Raw genomic sequence first — 24,674 nt, 5'->3', positions numbered from 1 at the left:
CCCACAATACCACACACACATCATGTCAGAAAAGTCCCAACAAACCTCTGTGAACAAAACAGTTTTAATAAGAACTTTCACGGCATTAACAGAGTGTCCCGTGTGAACAGCTCACAAACCAAAAACACGGGCAGATAAATTTAACAGTTGTTGTGCTGACACTGGATGTTTCAAACACAGCAAAGAAATAAGCAGAGTAACATTTTTCTTGGTTTCATGCATATAAAATTACAGTGATTTTTTATCTTTAGTCTTAAATATTTAGTCTCATAAATTTGCCTTTTTATTCCTTTCATAATAAAGCAAAAGCCTGTCTCTGGCCTTCAGAGGACAAACTAGTTCACAGAGACGTTAATGCTCTATGAGTCTGTAAAACAGCTTCTTTTTTAAAAACAAACAAAAGTTGATGCATTTTTACTCCATCCTGGTAACATAAACAAACCCTGAAGCTGCATTTATAGAGACCAAACCAAAAAAACAGAAAATTCTGTTTTCTTCAAGTGAACCTTCGATAAACTCTGTGCCTCTGTGAGGTTAGGATCATCACACACTCAGGATTATAACACTCAGTGTTTCATTGTGCAGACGTGCTGAATCACATGCATTGGATTACAAAAAGACACCAAACCAGAACAAAAAAACAACCTGGCGAACATTGTAAGGGAAACACACATGAGACAGTTTACTGCAGACTGTATGTGAGCCAAGGTTACACCTGCAAAACAGAAAGATGAAGCCAGAGCTGCAGTTCCTCTGATATCCACTCTATCCCTGCAGCTGTTTTGCATCCTCATGATAACTGTGCTGGATGTGACTTATCTTTGGTGTCTTTGACTGACAGCTGTGAATCACCTCGGCTATTTCACCACAGCTGATTGAGTCCCTGAAATGGACCTCTGGACCGTGTTTGTGCTGTTGGAGTATTTATTTAACCACTAATATGACTGCTGTGCAGTTAAATGTACAAACAGATCATCTAACACAGCGGTCCCCAACCCCCGGGCCTCAGACCGGTACCGGTCCGTGAGTCGTTTGGTACCGGGCGGTGAGAGTTGAGGCTCAGGTGTGAAATGTCTGGTTTTCAGGGTTTTTATCGGTTTCAGTGTTATTTTGTTATCGTTTTTATCGTTAACTCGGTTTTCCTGGGTCTGTTCACGTGTGTTATGAATAAATCTTCTTTTTTTCGGTACCAGTACTAGTTTTATTTTGTTGTATTTATCCGCGACACCTTAAAGGTCGGTCCGTGAAAATATTGTCGGGCATAAACCGGCCCGTGGCGCAGAAAAGGTTGGAGACCGCTGATCTAACATACCCGAGCTCCAGTTTGGTGAGTGGAATTTTAGGGCTTTACTCATCAGTTATTAACTAATTAGCCGGATCTGTGTCTACAAAGCTGCACCAATAGAGTCTGTGGATACAGTCGGCTAACTATCCAGACAGCCAAAGAAAACTGCAGATGTGAGGCACATTTGGGACAAGCAGTCATTCCCGTCTGAGCTAGCGTTCTAGCATCATGGACCCGTCCTCTCTGATGTCTCTGTTTGTTTGCTCTCAAATGTTTTGCTCAGTTGTTGTAACCTTTTGTGCGATTCCACAAACCCACGTGATTAAAAAAACGATCATATGAGACTTTACTCTTATTATTTAACATGCTGTAGTAAAAGACAAAATGCTGAACAAAGAATCTGTGTGATGTGATGAAACCGATTATTTTGCAAACAGCGTCAATAAAAAAAACATCCAGACGTGTAAAGTAAGACTTTCAAACTCTGATATGAGGCTTTGTGCAGAGCTGTTTAGCTTTTGATCACTGCAAATATTTGGAAGTGATTTTCTGTGTCACTGGTTTTGACTTTAAAAGCAGTAAAAGTGTGAGGTGTGTTTGGATTTAAAATAAAAGTAAACTACATATAATTGCAGGATGCTGTAAAAGGACCAAACTTCAGCCAGGAGAACAACTGAGATAATCCATCCACAATACCAGGTTAGTCATTCATATACTGCTGCATGGGCTGGGCTGTAGTTACATCCTAAGGTTTTAAAAACTGAGCTTAAATAAATGATTAGCGGTAATAAAAGCTGAGGGAGGTCAACAGTGATCACTGACTGTTTTAGGAGCTTTTTGAGATCAAATAGAAGAAAATACAAAACATTAAACATGTTAACAACACAAAAGCCATATTAAACGCAGACTACTTTAGGCCCGGAAGTAGGATTCGTCACGTCATCACTGAACAACCGGGTACCAGAAAGCATTTTTGGAGGGAAAAACCAGATTTGACTCTTATGAGATTTCCCTTTTTTCCTTTTTGTTTCCAGATTATGATTATTTGCAAGAAAACAGTTTGTAGTTCAGATCGTAATCACAGAAGCAGCATTACCATGTTTAGAGTATAAAAAGTCTGTATTTGCCAGACAGAATTGATTCAGATTAAAGTGTGTTAAATATGAATAATGTGGGACAAGAAAGGACAAATTGAACCTATTATTACTTCATCAAGGCTACAAAGTCGAGATCAGATGCATCAAAGCACCGATACCAACTTACCCTCAGGAACAAAGGTGGTGGGGATGCTGTTCTGAGAGTCAGATAGCTCAATGAAAAGTATTAAGGCATGATGAATGGGTTCATAAATGCCTGAATGCTGAAATCTAGAGTGACCAATTCAGTGCTGGAATGAAAACAGTCGCAAGCCTAAAACCTCTGTGATCTGAAGATATGAGCACGATACAACTTAAATTAAGAAAAACAGCAGATCACTTATTTCTAATCTTGTCAGCGTTAATCTAATTAAAATGACGTTAACGTCATAACCGCATTGACGCGGCAAATTTCCGTTAGCAAATTATCACGGATCACCCCGAGCGTGGGGCTGGACCGCGTCAACACATTAGCGCGGTTAGCTCGTTAATGCGTTAGCGCTATCCAGCCCCACGCACGGGGCGATCCGTGATAATTTGCTAACCATACTTGCCACGTTAATGTGGTCATGGTGTTAATGTAATTTTAACGCTGAGATTAACGCTTAGAGCTCTACTCATTTCATTTCATTCATCCTTCTCAACTAACGGCTCTGCAGACACCCATCTACACATCTAACTGGTAAATTTCAGTTGCTGCATCATGCAAACCACTTTGCAACCCACCCTTGATTCTCCCTTCATGCTGTGTCCAACAGAGAGGTGTTTAGCTTCTCCAGCATTTGTTAGGATCTTTGTAAATAATTAGAAACTATTTTTTTCCCAATCATTTTACTTTCATCAGCCTTCAGAGTCTCTTTCAAATCCAAAGATAAGCATTTTAAATTCTGGTGGAAATGATTTTGAGGAAAGCTACCAGGTACCAGCTTACAAAACAGTAAACTGACCCTTAAAACCATCATTCAGTTATTTTTTAGCTGTTTACGTGTGTCAGAAAAAAAGGAAGAAAAAATGATTTAATCGTTAAACAAACAATTTTATCATCTCGTGAATTCTTAGGCTGAGCTCCATCAGACGGACTTTCCCAGGATGAGGATGCTCATGAAGAAGGCCATGATGAAGAAGAGCCACATGAAGAAGCGATCCATGACCTTGGCGACCTTCCTCCACTCGCCGATGCGCAGCTGTGCTGCTCGCTGGTCCTGGTAGGAGTTGGCAATGTACTCAACATTCTTGCCCAGTTCCTGGTGTTGGCATAAACACTTCACCAAGATCTCCCTCCTGTTCCCCCCATCTCCACCTCCTCCCTCAACACCTACACCTTTCTTTTCCTCTTCGTGCTCACCGCAGTTTGATTCCTCCCCTCGCACTACAGCAGCTCCTTTCTCCTGTGAGTGGTCAATGGTCACAAACAGATCCTCTTTCCAGTCTGTCTGGTTGGTTACTTCCTGCCCCATCTTCAGAGGCTCCACCTCCACCTTTCCTCCCCACGCCTTCCCATTGACATCCCAATTTGCTCCTTTGGTGCTGCCGCCATTGGCTGATGGGCTGTCAGACCCCTCCTGTGATAAAGGTTCTTTCCTGGCGCCACCGAGGCAGTTCTCACCCACCTCGTACACGAAGCAGATGCGGGCGAGGTACTTGAGGATGAAGCGCTCGGCCCATTCAGGCACGGGACGAGCCTCCCCGCCACAGTGGTGGATGTTCATGATGAAGATGGTGAGCGCTGTTGATGCAGTGACCATGGTCATGGTGGCAATGTAGTACTTTCCTATAGAAATAAGACACCGAAAAGTCAGGTAGAGGTTGGTGACCCTTATTTGCTGTCCCTATAACTCCAAATCAAGCTTTAGTCTTAGTTGCAGTAAAAGCATACAGCTGGTGAATATAGGACACTCTGATTAACCCTGTGAAGTCTAAAGTGGGTGTGACTACAGACAGCGGCAGACGAGCAAACATTCCTCTTATACTTCTTTATTTACTGCAGAGGCACTTGGGTAGTTGCTGCATTGCTGCATTGAAGTCTCTGAAAATTGAAAGCTGAAAATCACAGTTAGAGTAAGATCCAAGCTGCTTTGCAACCCACCTCCATCCAAGCTCCACCTATCATTTTGATTGGGTCTGTATCTGAATCCTCTTTGTCAGTGGTCCTCTTGTCATTGATGCCAAGGCTCAGTGACTCAATGAGAGCTGCAAGCTGGAGGTTTTGAAAGGTCCTCAAATCCATCGACAACAACTGTGCCCCAGCAATCACTGAGATGTGCTACTTTTATCCAAATTACATACTTTAAAGGCATCTACAAAAGACTTCTGAAGTCAGTGAAGGTCATGTCTGACTGTAAACAATCAATGAACACAATAGTGTAAATTAGACTTTATAAACTGGTCAGCATCAGGTGTTGTTGGGCAATCACCAGTATTTTCTGCTAATAGATTTAATACAAAAGATTACATCTTTCACGTAATCTAAAAACAGCTCCACCTTCTCCAGCTTCGATTTTAGACAGAGATCAGCGCGACGGTAAGCAAGAACATCCCTCAGAGAGATGTCCAGTAACCATTCGGAGACCTCAGAGTGATTTTCCGTTTCCTGTTGATTGACTCTTTGGTGACTCCTAAATCCCATTTAGTCTTCCCTTTAACCTGAACCTCATTGTAGGAGCCATTTTCATGTTTTGTGTATTATCTTATGTGTGGGACTAGTTTTCACTTTTTGTGTTTGTAAATGATTGGATTTAAGGTAGGAACATTTAATTAGGGTCAGGTTTAATTGGTTGAAGGGACCAAACAGTTTGTGACTGCTGGGATTTATTTTGGATATTAAGATGAACTGTGGAACAGCAAGTTCAAGCAATGATGAGCAATAAATGCTTAATCTAAACAACGCTGGAGCTATTGGAGTTTCTCCATACCACAAGTTTTCAGTTATATTAGTGACATCATGTCAACCCCGCCCATCAAACACCTCAGTGGCTTCAAACATAGGCTTAGCCTCTGCACTCTTTCTGCAGGGAAGCTCTGCTTGCCTAACACATTGGCATAACAGGAAAATCTCTTTGGATTACTCCGAGGATACACTCTAGGGACATCCCTAAGGCTGAAATGTGTCTGTCTGAGGTATCCTAAGGCACCCTCAAATATTAGTAACTTGTCAGATACAGTGTAGCCATGTAACATTTGCAGGAGGGATGATGAATATAAACATTACAATAATTCTGATTCATCATGAATGTTTTTTTTAAATACATAGATGTAAATAAAAGTCAGAGGCTGTTCTCACCTATCAGCGGGACGCTCTCAGAGGGTGGCATGCTCTCAGCTACGAGCAGCTGAAACACGGTGAGGGCCAGCAGCACTGTGACACCCAGAGAAACCTTTTCACCTGAATCCGCTGGCAGGTAAAAGCCCAGTGGAGCCAGAAAGGAGATCATCATGCAGGGAATGAGGAGGTTGAAGATGTAGAAGGAGGCCCGCCTCTTCAGGTGGAGGGAAAAGGTAATGTCTGGGTATGGCTCTGAGCAGCAGCCATACAAGATGACATTTTTCTTGGCTGGCATTCCCAGAACCTGGTTAGAGAAAATTTTGGGTTCGTCAAAACATTCATTAAGGATGTGCTAAACACATGACACCATTACTGACCTCCCACTCCACATTGGGGACAAAGTCGGCCAAGTCGGCGCTGTCCAGGGCATTGAACAAATCCATCTGGTTTCCGTTGTGAGTCCAGGAGCCAAAGGTTAGGTCACACTGCTGCAAATCGAAGGGGAAGAAGGCCACATCAACAGAGCAGGAGCTTTTGGTGATGGCTGGCTGGTCCCACATGACTTGGCCATCGTTACGAAGAACAACATTGGTCTCCATGGAGCTGGAAAACTCATCATCTGCACTATGATAGAAACAAGGAAGGAGTTTGAAAACATCAATAAATATCCTGAAGATCAGCCAGCAGGATGATACACCTACCTGTTATACAGAACAATATCGGGTCTCCAAACGTAGCTGCTGGGTATGCGGATGGTGTCAAGGCCATCATAGTCCTCCTTCTTCCATGTGAGAAAGGCATCCATCCATACCTGGCGGACCCACAGGTAGGTAGTCAGGATCTGGTTCCGCTCATCCTGGTGAAAATCCATGAAAACGGCAAGGTCACACCAGTACCTGCCTGACTAGATACAGCATAAAGAGCTGGATAGGCATTCAGGGTTTGATTACCATGTCAATGATCTGGGAGAGAGTGACCTGTAATGTGACATTGATGATGTAGTCGGTGTCCTCCACCGGCCGCAGAGCATTGGTGTAGTTGGTAAATAAGTCTTTCATCAGTTTCTGAGCGAAGCGCCCATGAGCAGCCCGGCAAACTGAGGATCAGAAAACAGATGACAAGAATAGTGCCGGGTCAGGCAGACCTCAAAGTCATTACCTGCAATCGCAACAGATCAACTGATGCACAACTGTTGTGCATTTACAGGCTGCTTTGCAACCCACCTCTACCTGCTGTGGCAGTCGCTCAGTGAAACTGGTCACAAAGAGGGTGCTGCACCAAAACCTTCCTTGCAATAGCATTGGTTCTAGCAGGTCAATGCAATTATCCATAGTTTGCATGGAAGATGCTGAGATGTGCCTAATTATTAGCTAGGTGCTAGCAAAAGCTATAGTGTGACATCAGATATAAACACAGAACATTTGCCCTCAGAGTAAAAGTTGTGCCTCACCTTTGCAGCCAACATGTTTCAGAACATGAGACACACTTTTACTCTGAAGACAGATGTTCTCTCTTTCACTTTTCACAGCTGCTGAATGTTTGCAGGCAAGTTCCTCCATAAAAACTACTGGTACCTGGTACTGGTTAAATGTGATCACTTTCAAGGACCAAATACTTCAGGCTAATGGAGTGTGAAGCGTATGTACACTTTTTTTTTTTTTTTTTTTTTTGCCTGTCCCGTTTGGCTCTTTTGCATCAGAATTGTTGTCTAAAGGCAAAGAAAGATGCCCAACGGATTTACTTTACCAAACTGACCATCCCAGCCTTGCCGTAATGGTCCATTTGATTCACCTTTTATTGTTTATTTTATTTTCACTTACTGAACACGGGACAGACTTGACTGGGGGAAAGAAGGGGAGAAAGAAAGAGGGAAAGAGAAACAGCTGAGAAGAGGGACGGGGGAGAAGGGCAAAAAACAAAAACCAACAGAACGGGCAGAGAAAAAAAATGCATATATCAATCACCTGGATCACCTGCTGAGAAAGAAAAAAGAAAACAAGCAGAAGAGAACAAGAGTAATAGAATAAACAACATCACAATGATATATGGGAATATGACAGTAAATACTAAATGTTAAACATTATTGTGCAGCACATAAGATCAACAGAACACAGTGTGCTTTGAGGTAGGAGCCAAAAAGGGTGTAGTTTGTGGGTGTGATCACCATGTGTGCACACCTGTGAGCATGGACGCGCTTGTATTTAAAAGGTTCCTTCATGTAATGATCTGCTAGAGGGTGTGGGGGGGCCACAGCCCCATCCTCCAGGGCATGAAGCAGGTATGGAGGAGATCAAAACTCCAGACATCCAGAGGCCCTCAGAACACAAGTATATACGCTTTTTAAATGATGGCGATAAATGTATTTGATATTTTTGTTTAAAGGAGAAGAAACTGCTTTCCTGGATTTATTAAAAAGACGGCGCATCATGTCAATTTGTTAGTTAAAGGTCTGCCTGTCCATGCTTTAGGAACGATGTGACCACATTCTAATCAGCTGAAGTGAATCCTGTGCTGATGTAAACAGAAAAGAAAAACGGAAGTGATTTTATTTGGCCCAAATGTCTGTGAAGGTTCTCAGTCATCCAGGTCATCGTAGTCAAAGGAGCTTGCAAAGAAAAGCGTCTGGACTTCTTTAAGTTGCTTGAAGACGTTTCACCTCTCATCCGAGAAGCTTCTTCAGTTCTAAGGTCAAATGGTGGAGAGTCCAATTTGGCCCAAATCCATTTCCTGACCCTCCAGATGTTGATTTCACTGTTTGATCTCTCATTTGAAGAATTCAATCACAAATCTTGGAGTAAAAATTGATTCTTGATGGCCACGTGAATGGGGCGGTAAAATCAGCATTCTACCACCTCAGATGTCTATCGAAGATCAAGGACTTTCTCTCCAAACGTAACTTAGAAGCTGTAATTCATGCTTTTATTACTTCACTCCTGGATTACTGCAATTCCCTTTTAATAGGGGCTGGGCACTTTGTCACGCTTACAATTAGTGCAAAAATGAAATTCAACCGCATCACTCCGGTTTTGGCCTTTCAACATTGGCTTCGAATCAAATTTAGGATCCATTTTAAAGTTCTTTTATTGGTTTTTAAATCTTTAAATGCTTTGGCACCTGTTTATTTGTCCGATTTGTTGAAGCCTTACGTTCCAACTCGTTCCCTCCAGTCAGCTGAGCAACTGCTGCTTTCAGTCCCTAAGTCACGGCTGAGACTCAGATTAGACCGGGCGTTCTCTGCTGTGGCCCCGTTGCTTTGCAACAATCTTCCTCTTCATATTAGACAGACTACATCAGTGCCGGTTTTTAAGTCGAGATTAAAAACCTATTTTTATTCTCTGGCTTTTAACTCTTTATTGATTTAATTGCTTTGTTCAGTTCTTATATTATTACTATTTATAGATGTATTGTTCAACACTTGGTCTACCAGGTGTGTTTTTTAAAGTGCTATATAAATAAACGATGATGACGTAAAAAGGATCAAGAAGTCAAGGTGTATAATCGTTCACTCTTCACGCTGTGGTGCACATCTTTAGAATATTTTGCACATGAAACTTTAAGTGTTGTCAAGTCTTATGTAATTTCTCTGTTGCTTTTCTCTGCATTGATCTGCTGCTGGATCCTTTCTACAGAAATGCTCAACGCTACATACCATAACACACACATGCAAACCACATTTCCCAGTTCAATTAACCCAGTAATCACCTCAGCGTTTAATCAGCGAGGGTCTCCAGAGCAGCAGCAGGTTGATAACTGCTCTAATATCCTGTTTACAGTTAATGATGGTGACAGCAGTGCTGAAGGCAAACGATGACTCTGTTTATGAGTCTGTCCAATAGATTTTTCACATAATAAAAACTGGAACAAACAACAAAGGATGAAATTATTGAGTCGTACTTACAAACAACAACAAACAAGCTTTATTTGTCACATACACAATTCTATATAGTACAACATGAGTGATGTGCTTGTGTCCGAGCTGCAGACGTGGCCGTCATTCCAGGGCTTGGTTTGTTTGTTTTTTTAGCATGGGCGGTCTGGTCAGGACCCTTACTGGATACTCTGAATCAAACTTGCAACTCCCACTCCAAAGGTGTGTGGTCTTACCATTAGTTTTTACAGTGTAAAAAGCAACTCAAGTTTCAAATGTATTTTTTCACGAGCATAAAATACATTCACAAACTGTGCATATTCACCTTTCACACACCATATTTCTTTCCTGAATGTGTTTTTACTCTGCAACAAGATCACACTGTAAATATCTGATGAGAATGATAATCCATCTACTCTCCTATCCCAGCCTGGGTCACAGGGGCAGTAGTCTCAGCTTGTGCCTGACCCTCTGTCACCTCAGCCACCCTCTCATGCTCTTCTATGGAAGTCCTGATGTGTTCTCGGGATAAGGGAGGAATCCTGGTTGGATGCCTGAACTCGCTCAGCTGCTTCCTCTTAATGTCGAGGGCAGCAGCTTTACTTGGAGCCCTTCACCCTCTCTAATAATAACAATAATAGTGGCCCATGAATCATTTCTGTAGGAATAATAAAATGGTGTCTGAGGGGGAGAATAAATATTTCATGTTCTCCAAAGTTGTTATCAGGTCAGACATCGTGGCTGGCAGTGCTGATGATTCATGTGAACTCTCAGCCAGACAGCAGCAGATAAACAGCACAGACCTCACTGTTGGCTGCAGAGTGACGCTCACTGAGAAAATCACCTCGCAACCACAACATGCTGTCGCTTTCTGCCTGACACCTCGCAGATTATTGGCTTTATGTAATAAAAAGATTACACTTTATTACAGACCTACAGTCTGTATAAGAGGGAAAATAGAAATGACTTCTTTTGTTTCACAGACTGTAGAGAAACTGTTCGATTCAAATTCAGTAAATTAAAATCTACATAACAACAAAATCCAGACCTAATAGTCTGCTTTTTACGTGATGTTCATTTAAAGATGGCGCAATAAAGAAACCTTTACGGATAAAATAAAGTAAAATAAAAACTCAGATGCTAAACCTTCACCCACTCTGAACACTCGATAACAAGGACTACACACATGCTTTGCACAAAAAAGGAGACACACGAGACTCCGTTTTTGGTTTAACGACCTTCACTTAACAGGAAATAATAGATTACTGCAATATGACTGTAGAGACACAGCGAGGGGGGTCAGAGTGTTCACATCGTCTGTACTAAAATGGAAATGTGGACGTGAAGCTCTGGATCTGTGCAACAGAAGAAAACGGGATTGGGTGTCGTTTCGAGGAACACATGGAGATGGTCCAGTTCTGCTTCAGCTCTGTTTCTGTGTTTAAGGCTGATTCACAGCTGATGTTTTTGTCTGCAAACAAACCCACTGATGGAGAAAAGGTTAAGGTTCTGTTCTTGACCAAATGTGCTACAAAGACAAGGTTAGAAGGAAATACCTGCAGGTAAAGCCCCAAATTAGTGACAATCTTCAGTTTAAATGGAGCAAATTTATAGAAATAGCTTATCTTTACTTAAAAAAGATCCATAAATTAACTGAGTGGTTTGTAAAGTTTTTGATAGTTTGGCATAAAAAGCAAACAACATTTTACCTTTTGATTTAAATTAACTCATCTTTTCAGCAGTGCTTATAAGTAGATATACGTACTTTTTACTAAGTTACTGTGTTTTTAGTAAAAATCGGAATTCACACTAATAAAAATATTTAAGCTTGGTATTCCAGATTGTGCATTTTAATGGTATTTTTACCCAAACAGCAATAAATGTTCGGCCCAGATGTGACCCATGACTGGAGTTTCCTTTGAGCCACATTAACATGACTTTCACTCAGGATGAGTTCCAGTGTCCTTAACTTACCACTGGTCTGCTGTACACGCACCAAATGTCAGCATGGACCACATCTGAACCACACAACATTTACAGCACAGAACATGCCAGAAGTGAGTGTGAAATTTTTGTCATGTGTTTCATTTCAAAGTATTTTCATTTTTCCCTGATTGCCAACATTTGGGAGCACAACTTAATAAAAACCAGACTTCTTGCCCACTACTTTTGCACGACTTCCAATTACTTACAACCTGCTGGTTGGCTTTTTCTCTGTATGTATTATCGTAGGGTCTACCTTACAATGTAAAGCACCTTGAGGTGTCTGTTGTTGTGATTTGGAGCTGTATAAATAAAACTGAAAATTGAAATTGAATTGTTCTTGTGTTATCTGCTTTCACTTTGTTTGTATCTTACTATATACATTTTATATCTGCACAGTTAGTGTGGAGCAGCCACAACTTTATTGTACATGTACAATGGCAATAAAGGTCTATTCTATTCTATTCTATCCTACTGTGAGAGTTAGAGTTGGGGATTATGCAGGGACAAGGACAGGACACAAACTTAATGCTTCAGCAAGCTGAGGAAATGTAGCTGCAATAAAAACACCCTTCATGTCTCTAGTTTCAACACCTTACGCCAGGCGAAATATCCAAACAACTATGGGCCAGAAATCCATTAGATCTGACAGCGTATAAACCAACTGATGACAAATGAAAGTGAAACGCAGCATAAAGGTGCTGAGGACGGGGTAGAGTCTGTAAGAATATACACGTGGATCACAACAGCATGAGAATATCCTTATTTGGTGCTTTGATGATAATGGAGGATAGTCCAGTTGAACATGTTGCTTAACATTTTTCCATAAGATGTTAAACATACGTATCACAGACTGTACCTCTTTAATAAGTACTTGAACCTCCTCATTAATGACTAACAGAAAAACACTTGAAGACCCTGATGGGCCCAAAATCTCCTGGATCTGGATGCAGATCCAGTCTTTACCGATAAACTTTGTGATCTGTTGTGATCAGTATGGAATGGACAGTGTTGGGGAGTAACAGAATACACGTACCGGCGTTACGTATTTAAAATGCAAAATATGAGTAACTGTATTCTGTTACAGTTCCTTTGCTGAAATAAATGGATTACACGGCCGTATTTTCCTGTTTCATATGTTCGGCTATGCCGTCTCTATTTTTGGTGATTCCACGCCGGGGGAAACCCAAACACGCATCAAGAGGCTCTAATGTCTGTGTCTCAATCTCGCGGCTCATGTCACCTCTACTTACGGCTGCATAATGACGTGAAGAAATATTTTTTAAAAGTGTTATTCAAAAAATGATTTAATATGAAGGCAACAGGCAGAGTGTTACAGGCATAGCATGTATGAAGCATGTAAATATAATAATAACCACTGACGAGCCCAGCTGTAAGTAAGCTGTTAAGACTCGACTGTACGCTGTGTTCGTGTTTTCCTCTGAAACAATAAGCTCCGTTGGAGCAGCCTTACCTAATGTCCACCCTACTGTTACTCATTTATATTAAGATTTAAAAATCTAGTTGGTGTTGGTAACCTTCAGTAATAGTAATAAATCACAGCAATATTTCTACGAACATTATTGCTAAGGATTGTCTTATTGCATTGGAGTCACACTGGGTTAAATATGTACACTTGGGTTTTAAGGGGTATTTATTATTTTCTTCTTTTTTTTGGGTTGTATGGAAGCCCCAAACACAATTTCATTGTTCTTGACAATGACAATAAATAAATAAATACTAAATACTAAATAGTACATTCAGTTGTAAAAAGCATGATAATATATTAAGTAATCCAAAGTATTCAGAATACGTTACTCTCATTGAGTAACGTAACAGAATACGATACAAAATACATTTTGGGGCATGTAATCTGTAATCTGTAGTGGAATACAGGAACGGACCAAATTTCATTCATTCTTTACACATCAGTCTTCATTGACCGATCCTAGCAATGCCTGTTTATTGTTTACTAGCAACTAGCACTTACTATCTAACTTCATAAGAAACAAAAAGAAGCAGTAAATGTGGGAAGTTCACCATCTGGAGACAGTTCACTGCATGGGCCAGTGACTCTTCATCAGTTTGTTTCCTGTCCCTACAAACCAACAGATGTTTGACCAACTGTGATTTCAGTGTGTGCATCAACATTACGATTGTTTTTTCCTGTCAGATAATTGTCTGGATGATCTTCAGCAGATCGAATCAAAACGGCCTAACATACAAACAGGACGTCAGCAGCTGTTGGCTGGATTTTTGTGAAATGTTGTGCAACTGTTTGCCGCAGAGGGCGGCTGATTTTGATGATGCCTTGACTTTTTTCATCTTCAGTTCAAAGTATGTCCATTGTGTCTAGTGCTGGTAAACAAATATCTGCATATTAGCATGCTCATATAAACATTGTTTTACCACGATGTCATATGATGTGAGCATGTCCTGTCCAGCACTTTGGTCCATCATCAACTTTTAACCTCACTGTTCACTGAATTGAGGACCTGAAGGAAAACTTCTCAGTTCTGCTCTCCTGATTCATGATCCCACTGATGTATGCAACCATGCTAACCAAACAAACTGCCATGGAGCAAAGGGGGTTTTCAACAGTTTGTCATTTATCTCGATAAGGATGGCAGTATGCCTTTAATAACCTCATTAGGTGGGTTTATTGATAGTTTGCTTCACACATTCATTAATTTTCTCCTGTATATGTTTTGCAGTTCCTGAGTGTTCCCAGACCAAATAGGATTATCTCTTCAGTGTGGTCTGAGGAAAATACTAATCTCCAAATGCTTCTCCAGTCACCAAAAGCAAACAAATACTCAGACATAAGTACATATGTGCAACAACATTGTTAGCCACTCTAACAGCTGTGCACACGAACAAAAATGAGAAATACTGGCGGCGGTCAGTGCCGCCCTCTGCCTCCTCGTAGATGCACCTGTGCTATCGTCTTAAACATCCTAGATTACATTTATTGTGTTCACAAGATTTTCAGAAAAGTTCAAACTCATCTGAAATTTTTTGTACATGTATCTGTGGTGTGAATTTCAAGAAACTGCGTCACGTCTTTCTCAAGTTATCACAGTCACAAACCCAGGTGTCCACGCCGCCCGCCAGGGCAGCACGCTGACACAAATCCCCCATCAGTGATCCGATTCTGATCAACACTACCAAAGCTAAACGAAATCATCACACTAACATCTGTGTTAGCTAGGCAGTGCTTCATTTTTGGAAAATGTAAAATCAGTAGGTTGAAGTGATTTTTGAAGTTTTTTAAAGACAATAATTTAAGACAAATAAAAAAAAAACAAGGCGCAAAACACTGCAACAAAGTCTCCTTAAAAACAGCCTGATTTAACAAACAAATCCTTCAGCCAGTGGAAGTTCTGCAGATGGATCAGAACACCAAACTGCCCCACCTGAAATCAAAGACTGGTCTTAGTGAGTGACTGATAAAAACTAAAATATCTAAATCTATCTAATCATCATTCATGGTCTCCAGAGGAAACCTCCCTGACTGCCGTCATCAGGGCAATTTTTTTTTTTTTAGGGTTTTTTGTTGTTACTTCTTTAATGACTTCGACAACTGGTTCAATACAGACGTTTCAGTGCAAATGTTTGCTGACATTTGATTCTGTCAATACACTCTGAGTCACAAAAACAAGTTTTTGGCAAAAAAACGAGTTTTTGTTTTTGGGGGGATTTTTTTGCTCTTATCTGGACATTCTCCAGCTTGGTTTTCATGTTACAACGGAGACCTACCACAAACTTCCACAAGCAATTATTGCTGCGAAGGAAGCATATTGCGATCATGAGACCCGTTACAGCATGCAGACAAATTAACACCTCTCATGATGAAAAAGAAATGATGAAGAAGCTCAGATTTGTTATGTGACGGCTGTGTGCAGGCAGGAACAGGACCCAAAGTGCAGACAGACAGACGTGAACTTAAAAAAAAACAAAAACAGCTTTAATGCTGAACTCAAAGTAAACAAACTTCCAAAATACAAAGAATAAACGCAGGCAGGCAGAACACAGCACGAATGAGGGTAGATAAGGGCGATCGCGACACAGACCAAAGAGAACACACAGGGGGAGCAATCAGGGAACGAGAGACAGGAGGGAAACACAGCTGGGACAAATCAGGGCTGACGACACAAAGGAAGCAAAACCAGACCCATTAACATGAGACACGGACTTTCAAAGTAAAACAGGAAACATAACACAGACACGCGGATTTGACAAAGGGATACAGCTGACAGGGGAGACAGAGCAACCAGAGAACACAGAGACACAAACCACAAGACAGTTTGTATATGACGGAGAATCGCCTTTTGCCAAAAGGATCCATTTCCAAAATGGTATCCACTTGATTTTTAGGAGGTAGGTAGGGGAATGAAGGAAACGATGTTTTTGCTAAACTTCGTATTTGCAGGTATCTAAACATATGTGAGGTTGGTATATTGTAATATCTCATCAGAACATCAAAGGTGTTAAAAGTTTCTCCTGAAAGTAAATTGTAAAAAAAACTTCAAACCATTATTGTGCCAAATTTGGAATGCTTTATCTGAAACGGATGGCAATAAAAGGGTTAAAAGCAACAATGAAAAAATTACTAACCTGTTGCAAACAGAAGCACCTTCTGAATTGAAGCCATATTCTAACAGATGTTCCTACAACTGGATTTGTTATTTTCTGTTTTTGATTTCGAGCTACGGATGAGGTTAGGAGGGGAAGTGGATTAGACATCAGTTCCATTTTTACCCAAGCCTCACCCTCGCTGTTCTCATAAACATATTTCCAGTGCAATAATTTGGTGATATTAGCCGCCCAGTAGTGGCAACCCTAGCCCACCAGCCTCTTTTGGTACTTTTGGTAAGTGTCAAAATTATGAATCCGCACCTCCATCATTGTGCGGGTTATATTTATTCCCGAATATTTAAACGTTTCTTTTTCTAATTTAAAGGGGAAGGCAGAGAGATCTTGCTCTATGTTATTAATAGGGAACAGTGGGCTTTTCGATTAGTTACATTTGTATCCAGATATGCGTCCAAAGTGATCTAATACCTTGAGCAGTTTAGCGACTGATGCAGTTGGATTAGATTTATACAGCAATAAGTCATCTGCACACAATTATACTTTGTGCATTGTCCCACCCCTAGAGATTCTGGCAACCTGATTGTCCTCCCTAAGAGCCATAGCTAAAGGTTCGATTACTAAGTTGAAAAGATAGGAAGATAAACTACAGCCTTGCCTGCAGCCTCTACTAAGCTGAAAATTAGCTATTTTTATACTTGTATTACAGAAATATAATTAGATTTTACACACTCTGGCCTTGATCCAACCCATGCAAATTACATTAGTGCAACAAAAATGCTTAATCGGAATAGAAAGCCATTTATTAATGTGGAAATCCTTCCCATGATTATTTTAAGTTCATTTAAAGAGGGTTTTTTTTAGTGTTCAAAAAAGTCTAGAGTCTGGTTACCATAAAATGTTAATGGTTTTAAATGAACTTCCACTCCATCCTATCTTTACCAGGGTTGCAGGGACCTATCCCAGATGTGATAGGGTGAGAGTCAGAGTACTGCACAGTAGTGATGGGATTTCCGGCTCTCTTTAGAGAACCGGCTCTTCAGGTTGTTTTGTTGCTTTATTGATTTATTATTAACAATAATATACAATGATGCACAAAAAGAATTACTAATGTAAAAAAAAGTGGTTTTATTTATATATGTTTATATATAAATATATGCGGTGGTCCCTAGAGACAAGACACGTACAAACTCCAAAACACATTTCTAGCATGAACTGAACTTCCAAAGCAGAGCTACTAGATCACTTAAATTACACAATTGAAAGCATGTGTGTATTGTTTGTGTATTTATACACAGGCACTCATATATATATTCAAATAATTTAAAAAAAAGTTCATTTACCTGTTATTACCACACACCAAATCCGGTCGTTGGTACTTGCTGGCTTATGTAGCCACGAGGTAACAAAAGCTCAACACTGCCCCCTAGCATCGTGGAGCACCTCCGTTGTCTTTTGTTTTGGAGTTTTTACATGATTTGAAGTTTGTACGTGCTTTGTCTGTAGCGGCCACCGTAAATATACTTTTATTTATTCACTCCATATAAAATGTAATAAATAAATCATATAATACAAAAACCAACTATTCACATTTCAACTTTTAACTATTTTAATTTTCAGCTTTTTCCTTTTAAACTAATTTAAAGTGAAACAACACAAAACACTGCAAACCACAACACAATTAAATATAAATTATAATATGAAAACAAAAAGAACATGCATATTCTCTGTCATATGGACCTGCATGAATAAACTTTCTGAATCCTTTATCATCTGCAACCGAAAATAGTTGTGGATGATTACTATACCTTTCTAATGTTGTTGTCCCTGCCTCTCTTTCTCTCTCTCCCTCCCTAACTACTGCCCCTCCCCCCTCTGCCCAGCGCAAAGCACAAGACTCACGTGCGGAGTGAAGCGGGAAAAAGTGCGAGAGAGAGAGAGAAAAAAAATCCACAGCTCGCGTCGTTCACGTCAAAGATTCGGCTCTAAGAGCCGTTTCGTTCGCGACCGACACATCACTAGTGCACAGGTCACCAGACAGCTTTAATCCTCCATCCACTGATGCTTATCACTGAACATCCTGCCTGCCAGTACTGCACAGCGTCGGGATTTTCTTCAGAAGACGTTCCAACGTCTCTGTTTGAATGTATATATAGAGAAAGGGCCCAGAGTGATGGCTCTAAACACAAACCTGTACTATTGAAATGGTTGATGATGCATTTTGTGACCTTAAAGTCATCATTTGGTTTCTTTAATGTGAGGTTTTACATGAGTTACTATATTAGTGTAGTATTATTACTGCACAAATCACATGAGCACAGATGCAGGACATTGACACTGTGAACACATAATTTGCTCAAAGATAATAAAGTATTCGGATTCTTTGCTCATGGTCTAATCTAATAATAAAAAATAAAAAAATCCATCATATGACTTTTTCAAAGTCAGCAGACTTCACCGACAGCATAGTTAACTTTGCTTTGCAGCATCAGTACTTCTACATCTTAATGCGCAATTTTTATAATTAATTATCCCATTAAATTGCAACTGTTTTACTTTTTCCTCCATTTCTTTCATTTACATGATGATATAATATAAATTTCTTATAATAAACATTACCAAAGTCTTAAATAATGAGGTCATGTCCAATAATCCCTGTGAGCTAGAAGCTCTCAACACTCAGTTTCAGGCACGTTTTCGACTCTGTGTGATGTCACTGTGAGTGAACATCCTTAATCTGAAAAATTCTAAATCTGTCATTTTTGCATATTTAATGCAGCAAAGGCCCACATTTTAATTCAAACTACTTCCTTTTCTCAACCTAACCGATTAGTTTTAGTCCCTAAATAAGTGATTAAGAATCAACTAGCTAACCGGTCGTCACGGCAAAGCTACAAGAGTGTCTCTCAGCATGGGCCCGAAAAAAGTTCTGTCAGCCGAGGAAGGAGACGATATTAAGAAGTCGCTGGAGTTTATGACAGAGGAGATTTCTACTGTCAAACTGCAGCAGAAAGCCATCCTGGACCTGGTCGAGGAAGTTAAGGCTCTCCGCATCCAGAACGCCGAGAAGGATCGGCGGCTGGCGTACCTGGAGAACAGAGTGGCGGATTTGGAGCAGTACACCCGGATGAACGATGTTATCATCACGGGGCTTCGCATCAAACCCCGGTCATACGCCCGGGCGGTCGCCACTGACAATGTAGGAGGGCCAGGAGAGGAAGATGTCAACTCCACGGAGCATCAAGTGGTTACCTTTCTACGGTCCAAAGGTGTGGAAGTGGATTATAACAACATTGAGGCTTGCCACCCTCTACCCCGAAAAAATGACAGTAACAAACCAGCCATCATTGTGAGATTTGCAAACAGAAAACAGAAAACAGCACTGTTAAAACAAGGAAAGAAACTGAAAGGATCCGATGTCTTCATGAACGAACATCTGATAAAAAGAAATGCGGACATTGCCAGGAAAGCACGTTACTTGAAGAAACAGGGAAAAATTCAAAGTACATGGACCACCAACTGCAAATTATTCATTAAACTCAATGGAACACCGGAACAAGCCCAAGTGTTGGTCATCAGAAATATGGAAGAGCTGGACAAATACTGAGGTCAACTTACTCTGGAGGTATGAATACACATGTGACGTGACACACAACACAACACATGGCACAGTCCAAAAGAACTTCATCTGCATCCGGCAACAATATCAACATGACTCATTGGAATTCTCTTTATGATAATCTGGAACTGAGAACATTTCGATACACAGACCATAATGTTCTAGACTTAGAAAAGTATATAGACCCGGAAAATAATTTCTTCTACAACATCAGCTGTAACTGCTGCTACTTCACTGATGAACAGTTTAAGCACACCATCAACACAGAAAATAAATTATCAATAATCCATTTTAATAGCAGAAGTCTGTATGCCAACTTCAACAATATAAAGGAATATCTAAATGAGTTGACAAATCCATTTGGAATTATTGCCATTTCTGAAACATGGATCAATGCGGAGAAAGGAACGGACTTTGGACAGGAGGGATATGAAGTGAATTTTGTAAATAGAAGGAACAAGAGTGGAGGGGGAGTAGCTGTGTATGTGGATAAAAACCTAAACTACAAGGTGGTAGAAAGTATGACAACTGTAATTGATAATTTACTAGAATGTATAACAATTGAAATTTATAAGGAAAAAGAGAAAAATGTAATAATTAGCTGTATATATAGAACACCTGGCTCTAGTATTCAAGTATTTAATGACTTCATAGAGGAAATATTCTCTAAAACAAATCAAAAAGTTATGTTTATCTGTGGTGATTTTAATATTGACCTGTTGAATCCAAAAAAGCATAAAATGACTGACGGATTCCTAAACACTATGTACAGTTTGAGTTTACATCCTAAAATAACCAGGCCTAGCAGAATTACACCACATTGTGCCACCTTACTTGACAATATTTTCACTAACAATATGGAAAACAACATTGTGAGCGGAATATTAATTAATGACATCAGTGATCACCTACCAGTTTTTGCAGTTTATGACACTAATTATAAGAAAAATCAGCATGAAGAACAACTGAGATACAGACGTGTAAGGACAGAAGAAACTATGACTGCATTTAAGAACGATCTATTAAATCAGGACTGGGACAAGGTGTACAAAGAAGCTGATATTGATATTGCATATGGCATATTTTTAAGAATATTCATGGAGTTGTACGATAAAAACTGTCCAACAATAAAATACAACAGAAAGCACAAATATTCAGATAGACCATGGCTCACTAAGGGTTTACAAAATGCATGTAAAAAGAAAAATACACTCTATAGGGAATACCTAAAACAAAGAACAAAAGATGCTGAAAATAAATATAAAAAATACAAAAATAAGTTGACCAATATTATATGTGTATGTAGAAAGGAGTATTATAGTAAAATATTGAACAACAATAAACATAATATGAAAGGAATATGGGATGTTTTAAACGGTATCATTAAAAATAATTCTGGACAACAAAGTTATCCACAATACTTTATCGATAATGGCAATATTATGGAAAACACTGCTGATAAGGTCAACAGCTTTAATCATTATTTTGTAAATATTGGACCAAAACTGGCAGAACAAATTCCTGAGTCACTGCCATCAGTAGACTGTAGTGAAAACCTGATTGATAGGAACCCTAACTCAATGTTCCTCACATCAGTGGAGGAAAAAGAAATAATTGACATTGTACACATGTGTAAATATAAAACATCTACTGATTGTAATGATATTGACATGAAAATCGTCAAGAAGGTCATTGAAGGAATTGTAGGACCTCTAACATATATTTGCAACTTATCATTTCAGACGGGAAAAGTGCCAAACAAAATGAAAATAGCTAAAGTTGTGCCGCTGTATAAAACCGGGGATAGACGCCACTTCACAAATTACAGGCCTGTTTCTTTACTACCACAATTCTCCAAAATCCTAGAAAACCTGTTTAATAAACGATTAGACAAATTCTTAGATAAATATAAATTACTCTCTGACAGTCAATATGGATTCAGATCAAAAAGATCAACATCTCTGGCATTAATCGAATCAATTGAGGAGATTACGAATGCTATAGATCAGAAACAGTATGCAGCTGGAGTATCAAGAAAGCATTCGACACAATCAATCATGACATATTAATTAATAAACTGGAATGGTACGGGATCAGGGGGGTTGTACTGCAATGGTGAAAAATTATTTAAGTGACTGGAAACAATTTGTGAAGCTGGGTGTCCATTCCTCATCATGCTTGGACATTGCTTGTGGTGTTCCACAAGGCTCTGTACTGGGTCCAAAATTATTTATTATTTATATAAATGATATTTGTAAGGCATCTGATATATTAAAATTAGTATTATTTGCAGATGACACAAATATTTTTTGTTCTGGGGGGAAAATAAGGAGCTGCTGGATACAATTACTTCAGAAATGTGCAAAATTAAAAAATGGTTTAACAGGAACAAACTATCGCTAAATCTAAGTAAAACTAAAATTATCTTATTTGGGAATTCCCTTAGAAATGCACAAGTGCAGATTCATGTAGATGGTGTGGAAATTGAAAGAGTACTTGAACATAAGTTTCTTGGTGTGATTATAGATGATAAATTAAACTGGAAGTCTCATATAAATCATATACATAACAAAATTTCAAGAAGTGTCTCAATCTTGAGTAAAGTAAAACACATTCTGGACCACAAATCACTCCACATTCTCTATTGTTCCCTGATTGCATCGTATTTGAATTACTGTGCAGAGGTTTGGGGCAATACTTACAAATGTTCGCTATCATCAATCTTTATATTACAAAAAAGGGCCATAAGGATAATCCATAAAACTGGTTACAGAGATCATACAAATCCACTATTCTTAAAATCCAAAATTATAAAATTCACAGATCTGGTTCATTTTCTCACAGCACAAATTATATATAAAGCAATAAATAACCTGCTTCCTGACAATATTCTAAAAATGTTTTCTAAAAGGGAACGGGGATACAATTTGAGGGGGGAATTAAATTTAAAACATCCTCGTATCCGTACAACATTAAAAAGTTTTTGCATCTCTGTGTGTGGAGTGAAGCTGTGGAACAGACTAAGTAAAGATATGAAGCAATGTCCAAGCATGGCGCAGTTTAAAAAGCGGTTTAAGGATATGGTTTTTACAGGGTACAGGGAAAAGGTAGAGATTTGATAGGGTGTTCTTGTCTAATATTTTCATGTGTGTGCGCATGCACGGGTTTGTTGGTATGGGTATATATATATATATATATAATTGTAGGTTGTGTATCCTTGAGGTGTTAATGGGGTTATTGAAAATGTGTATATGTGCGTATGTGTGTATATACGTATGTATGGATAGATAGAAACATATATGTGTATATATTTAAAAAATAATAATAAATTACACATAACATATAATGTAATTGCAAGGAGGTATTTCTGTAGTCTATTGATACTAGATAGTGGAAAAGGGGTGGGATTAAATAAGCTTATGCTTCTTCCTGCTCCTTTTTGAACATGGACGTTATTTGGAGTTGTGGTTGCTCGTTTTCCTTTTGTTTGCTTTGTTCATTTGTCTCTTTTAATTCTACTTTTTTAATACTTTTTCAACATGTTCAAAATAAAGATTCAATCAATCAAAGATACAAAAGTACCAGTGGTGTCCTGAAAAACCTGCAGTCTCCCACAGCTCCAGCTCCATAATTTATTCTCGTGGTAGCTTTACATGATTCAAAGTTTAAAACAATCCATGATAATCTTATATGGGCCTGAGAGCAAGGCCCCCAGGTTTGTCTGAAATAAGCTGTTTTAGTTTCTCCCCATTTAAGGCAATCCTTGCTTTAAGCCAGCTTTCTTTTGATTGGCTGCCCCTCATAAAAGAATCTTAAATAACAGGTGGGCGGGGCTTCTATTATCACTACCAGAGCTGTGTGCCTGATCTGATCATATAAGGATATTCTGCCCTTATGACATGACAGAGCACAGTGAGGAGAAAGCAGTGTGAAGCTGAGTGTTCAGAGCAGCGTGAGGGTCACAGGGGTTACCGCCCATACGCTGATGTCATTATTAGTAAGGCTGAGCAGAATATACAGCATACAACACAAAGCAGAACATGCACAAGACGCACGGTGTGAACGAGTCTGTCTGGTCTGTTAGTTCCAGAAAACTTCTTCATATTTTGTTTGTAAAACATTTTTTACATTTTAAGGTCCAATTTTCAATCCAAACAATGTTTTGGTCTCAGAGCTTCTCTTCTGCTCTCACACTGATGTCTCAGAGAATGAAACGAATCATAGAAGCAAATGTTCACTGTTTAATGAACAAAGACACAGATGGTTATTAATAAAGCCTGGGAGGTCATGCTTACAGGGTGTAGGGCTTTAAATATCAGTCATTTTAAAGGAATATTCCAAAACTTAAAGCTTTTGTTTATCATATTATTTTTATATTTTAGGGCACTTTCAGTGTGCCTCTTTGAATCCAATATGATGGGCATATATAAAGTATTTTTGGACACTTTGGGAATGAAACAGTGAACTAATCATAGATAGAAATCTTCAGATTCACCGCTAATAAAATATCACTTGGAGCGATTTGTAATGGAGGAGAATGGAGCGTGTTCAGAGGTTCAGCAGCAGCACAGAGATCAATATCATTAATCCTCAGCTATATCACCGTTCACATACAACACTGAACACTGTTTAAAAAAGCTCACACTTTCCCCACTTTAAGAAAACATACAGTAAAACCCTGAAATATCAACATCAGTAACAATAATGAGAAAAACACTCACTGTGTTCATGGTTCTGCACTTTAAAAATACCTGAAGTGAAGCTGAAAAGGGGTTTTACCTGGCAGGATGAGGAGAAGCACGAGAGGCGCAATTGATCCACTGCAGAGGAACTTCATCTCGTTCTGATAACTGTTATTGACCCGGCAAAAACAGTCTATTAGTAACAGTGCAAACACACATCAGAGTCCGACCACAGAGCAGGGAGGA

The 24,674-nt window shown here is 39.4% G+C and overlaps 1 protein-coding gene across 1 annotated transcript; it reads right to left on the bottom strand.

The window, feature by feature from the left end:
• Positions 1-51: 51 nt before the first annotated feature.
• Positions 52-24,674, bottom strand: LOC112429908 (neuronal acetylcholine receptor subunit alpha-10). The gene is made up of 6 exons (XM_024801117.2): positions 24,526-24,674; positions 6,634-6,779; positions 6,385-6,539; positions 6,061-6,307; positions 5,702-5,987; positions 52-4,192 (listed from the first exon to the last, which is right to left on the bottom strand). Exons 1-6 carry the CDS (start codon positions 24,581-24,583, stop codon positions 3,492-3,494), a joined length of 1,593 nt encoding a protein of 530 aa, XP_024656885.2. The 5' UTR covers positions 24,584-24,674; the 3' UTR covers positions 52-3,491.

The sequence above is a fragment of the Maylandia zebra genome, linkage group LG10 (genome assembly GCF_041146795.1).
Source record: "Maylandia zebra isolate NMK-2024a linkage group LG10, Mzebra_GT3a, whole genome shotgun sequence".
Classification (NCBI taxonomy): Eukaryota; Metazoa; Chordata; class Actinopteri; order Cichliformes; family Cichlidae; genus Maylandia; species Maylandia zebra.
The sequence above is the reverse complement of the archived record's forward strand: the minus strand, read 5'-3'. Positions and strand labels throughout refer to the sequence as shown.

Coding starts and splice junctions, on each gene's coding strand:
- LOC112429908 (XM_024801117.2), bottom strand. CDS start 24,583: ATGAAGTTCCTCTGCAGTGGATCAATTGCGCCTCTCGTGCTTCTCCTC. Junction 6,540..6,633: donor TCTCCCAGATCATTGACATG/GTAATCAAACCC, acceptor GATTTTCACCAG/GATGAGCGGAACCAGATCCT. Junction 4,193..5,701: donor TGAGAGCGTCCCGCTGATAG/GTGAGAACAGCC, acceptor TTATTTCTATAG/GAAAGTACTACATTGCCACC.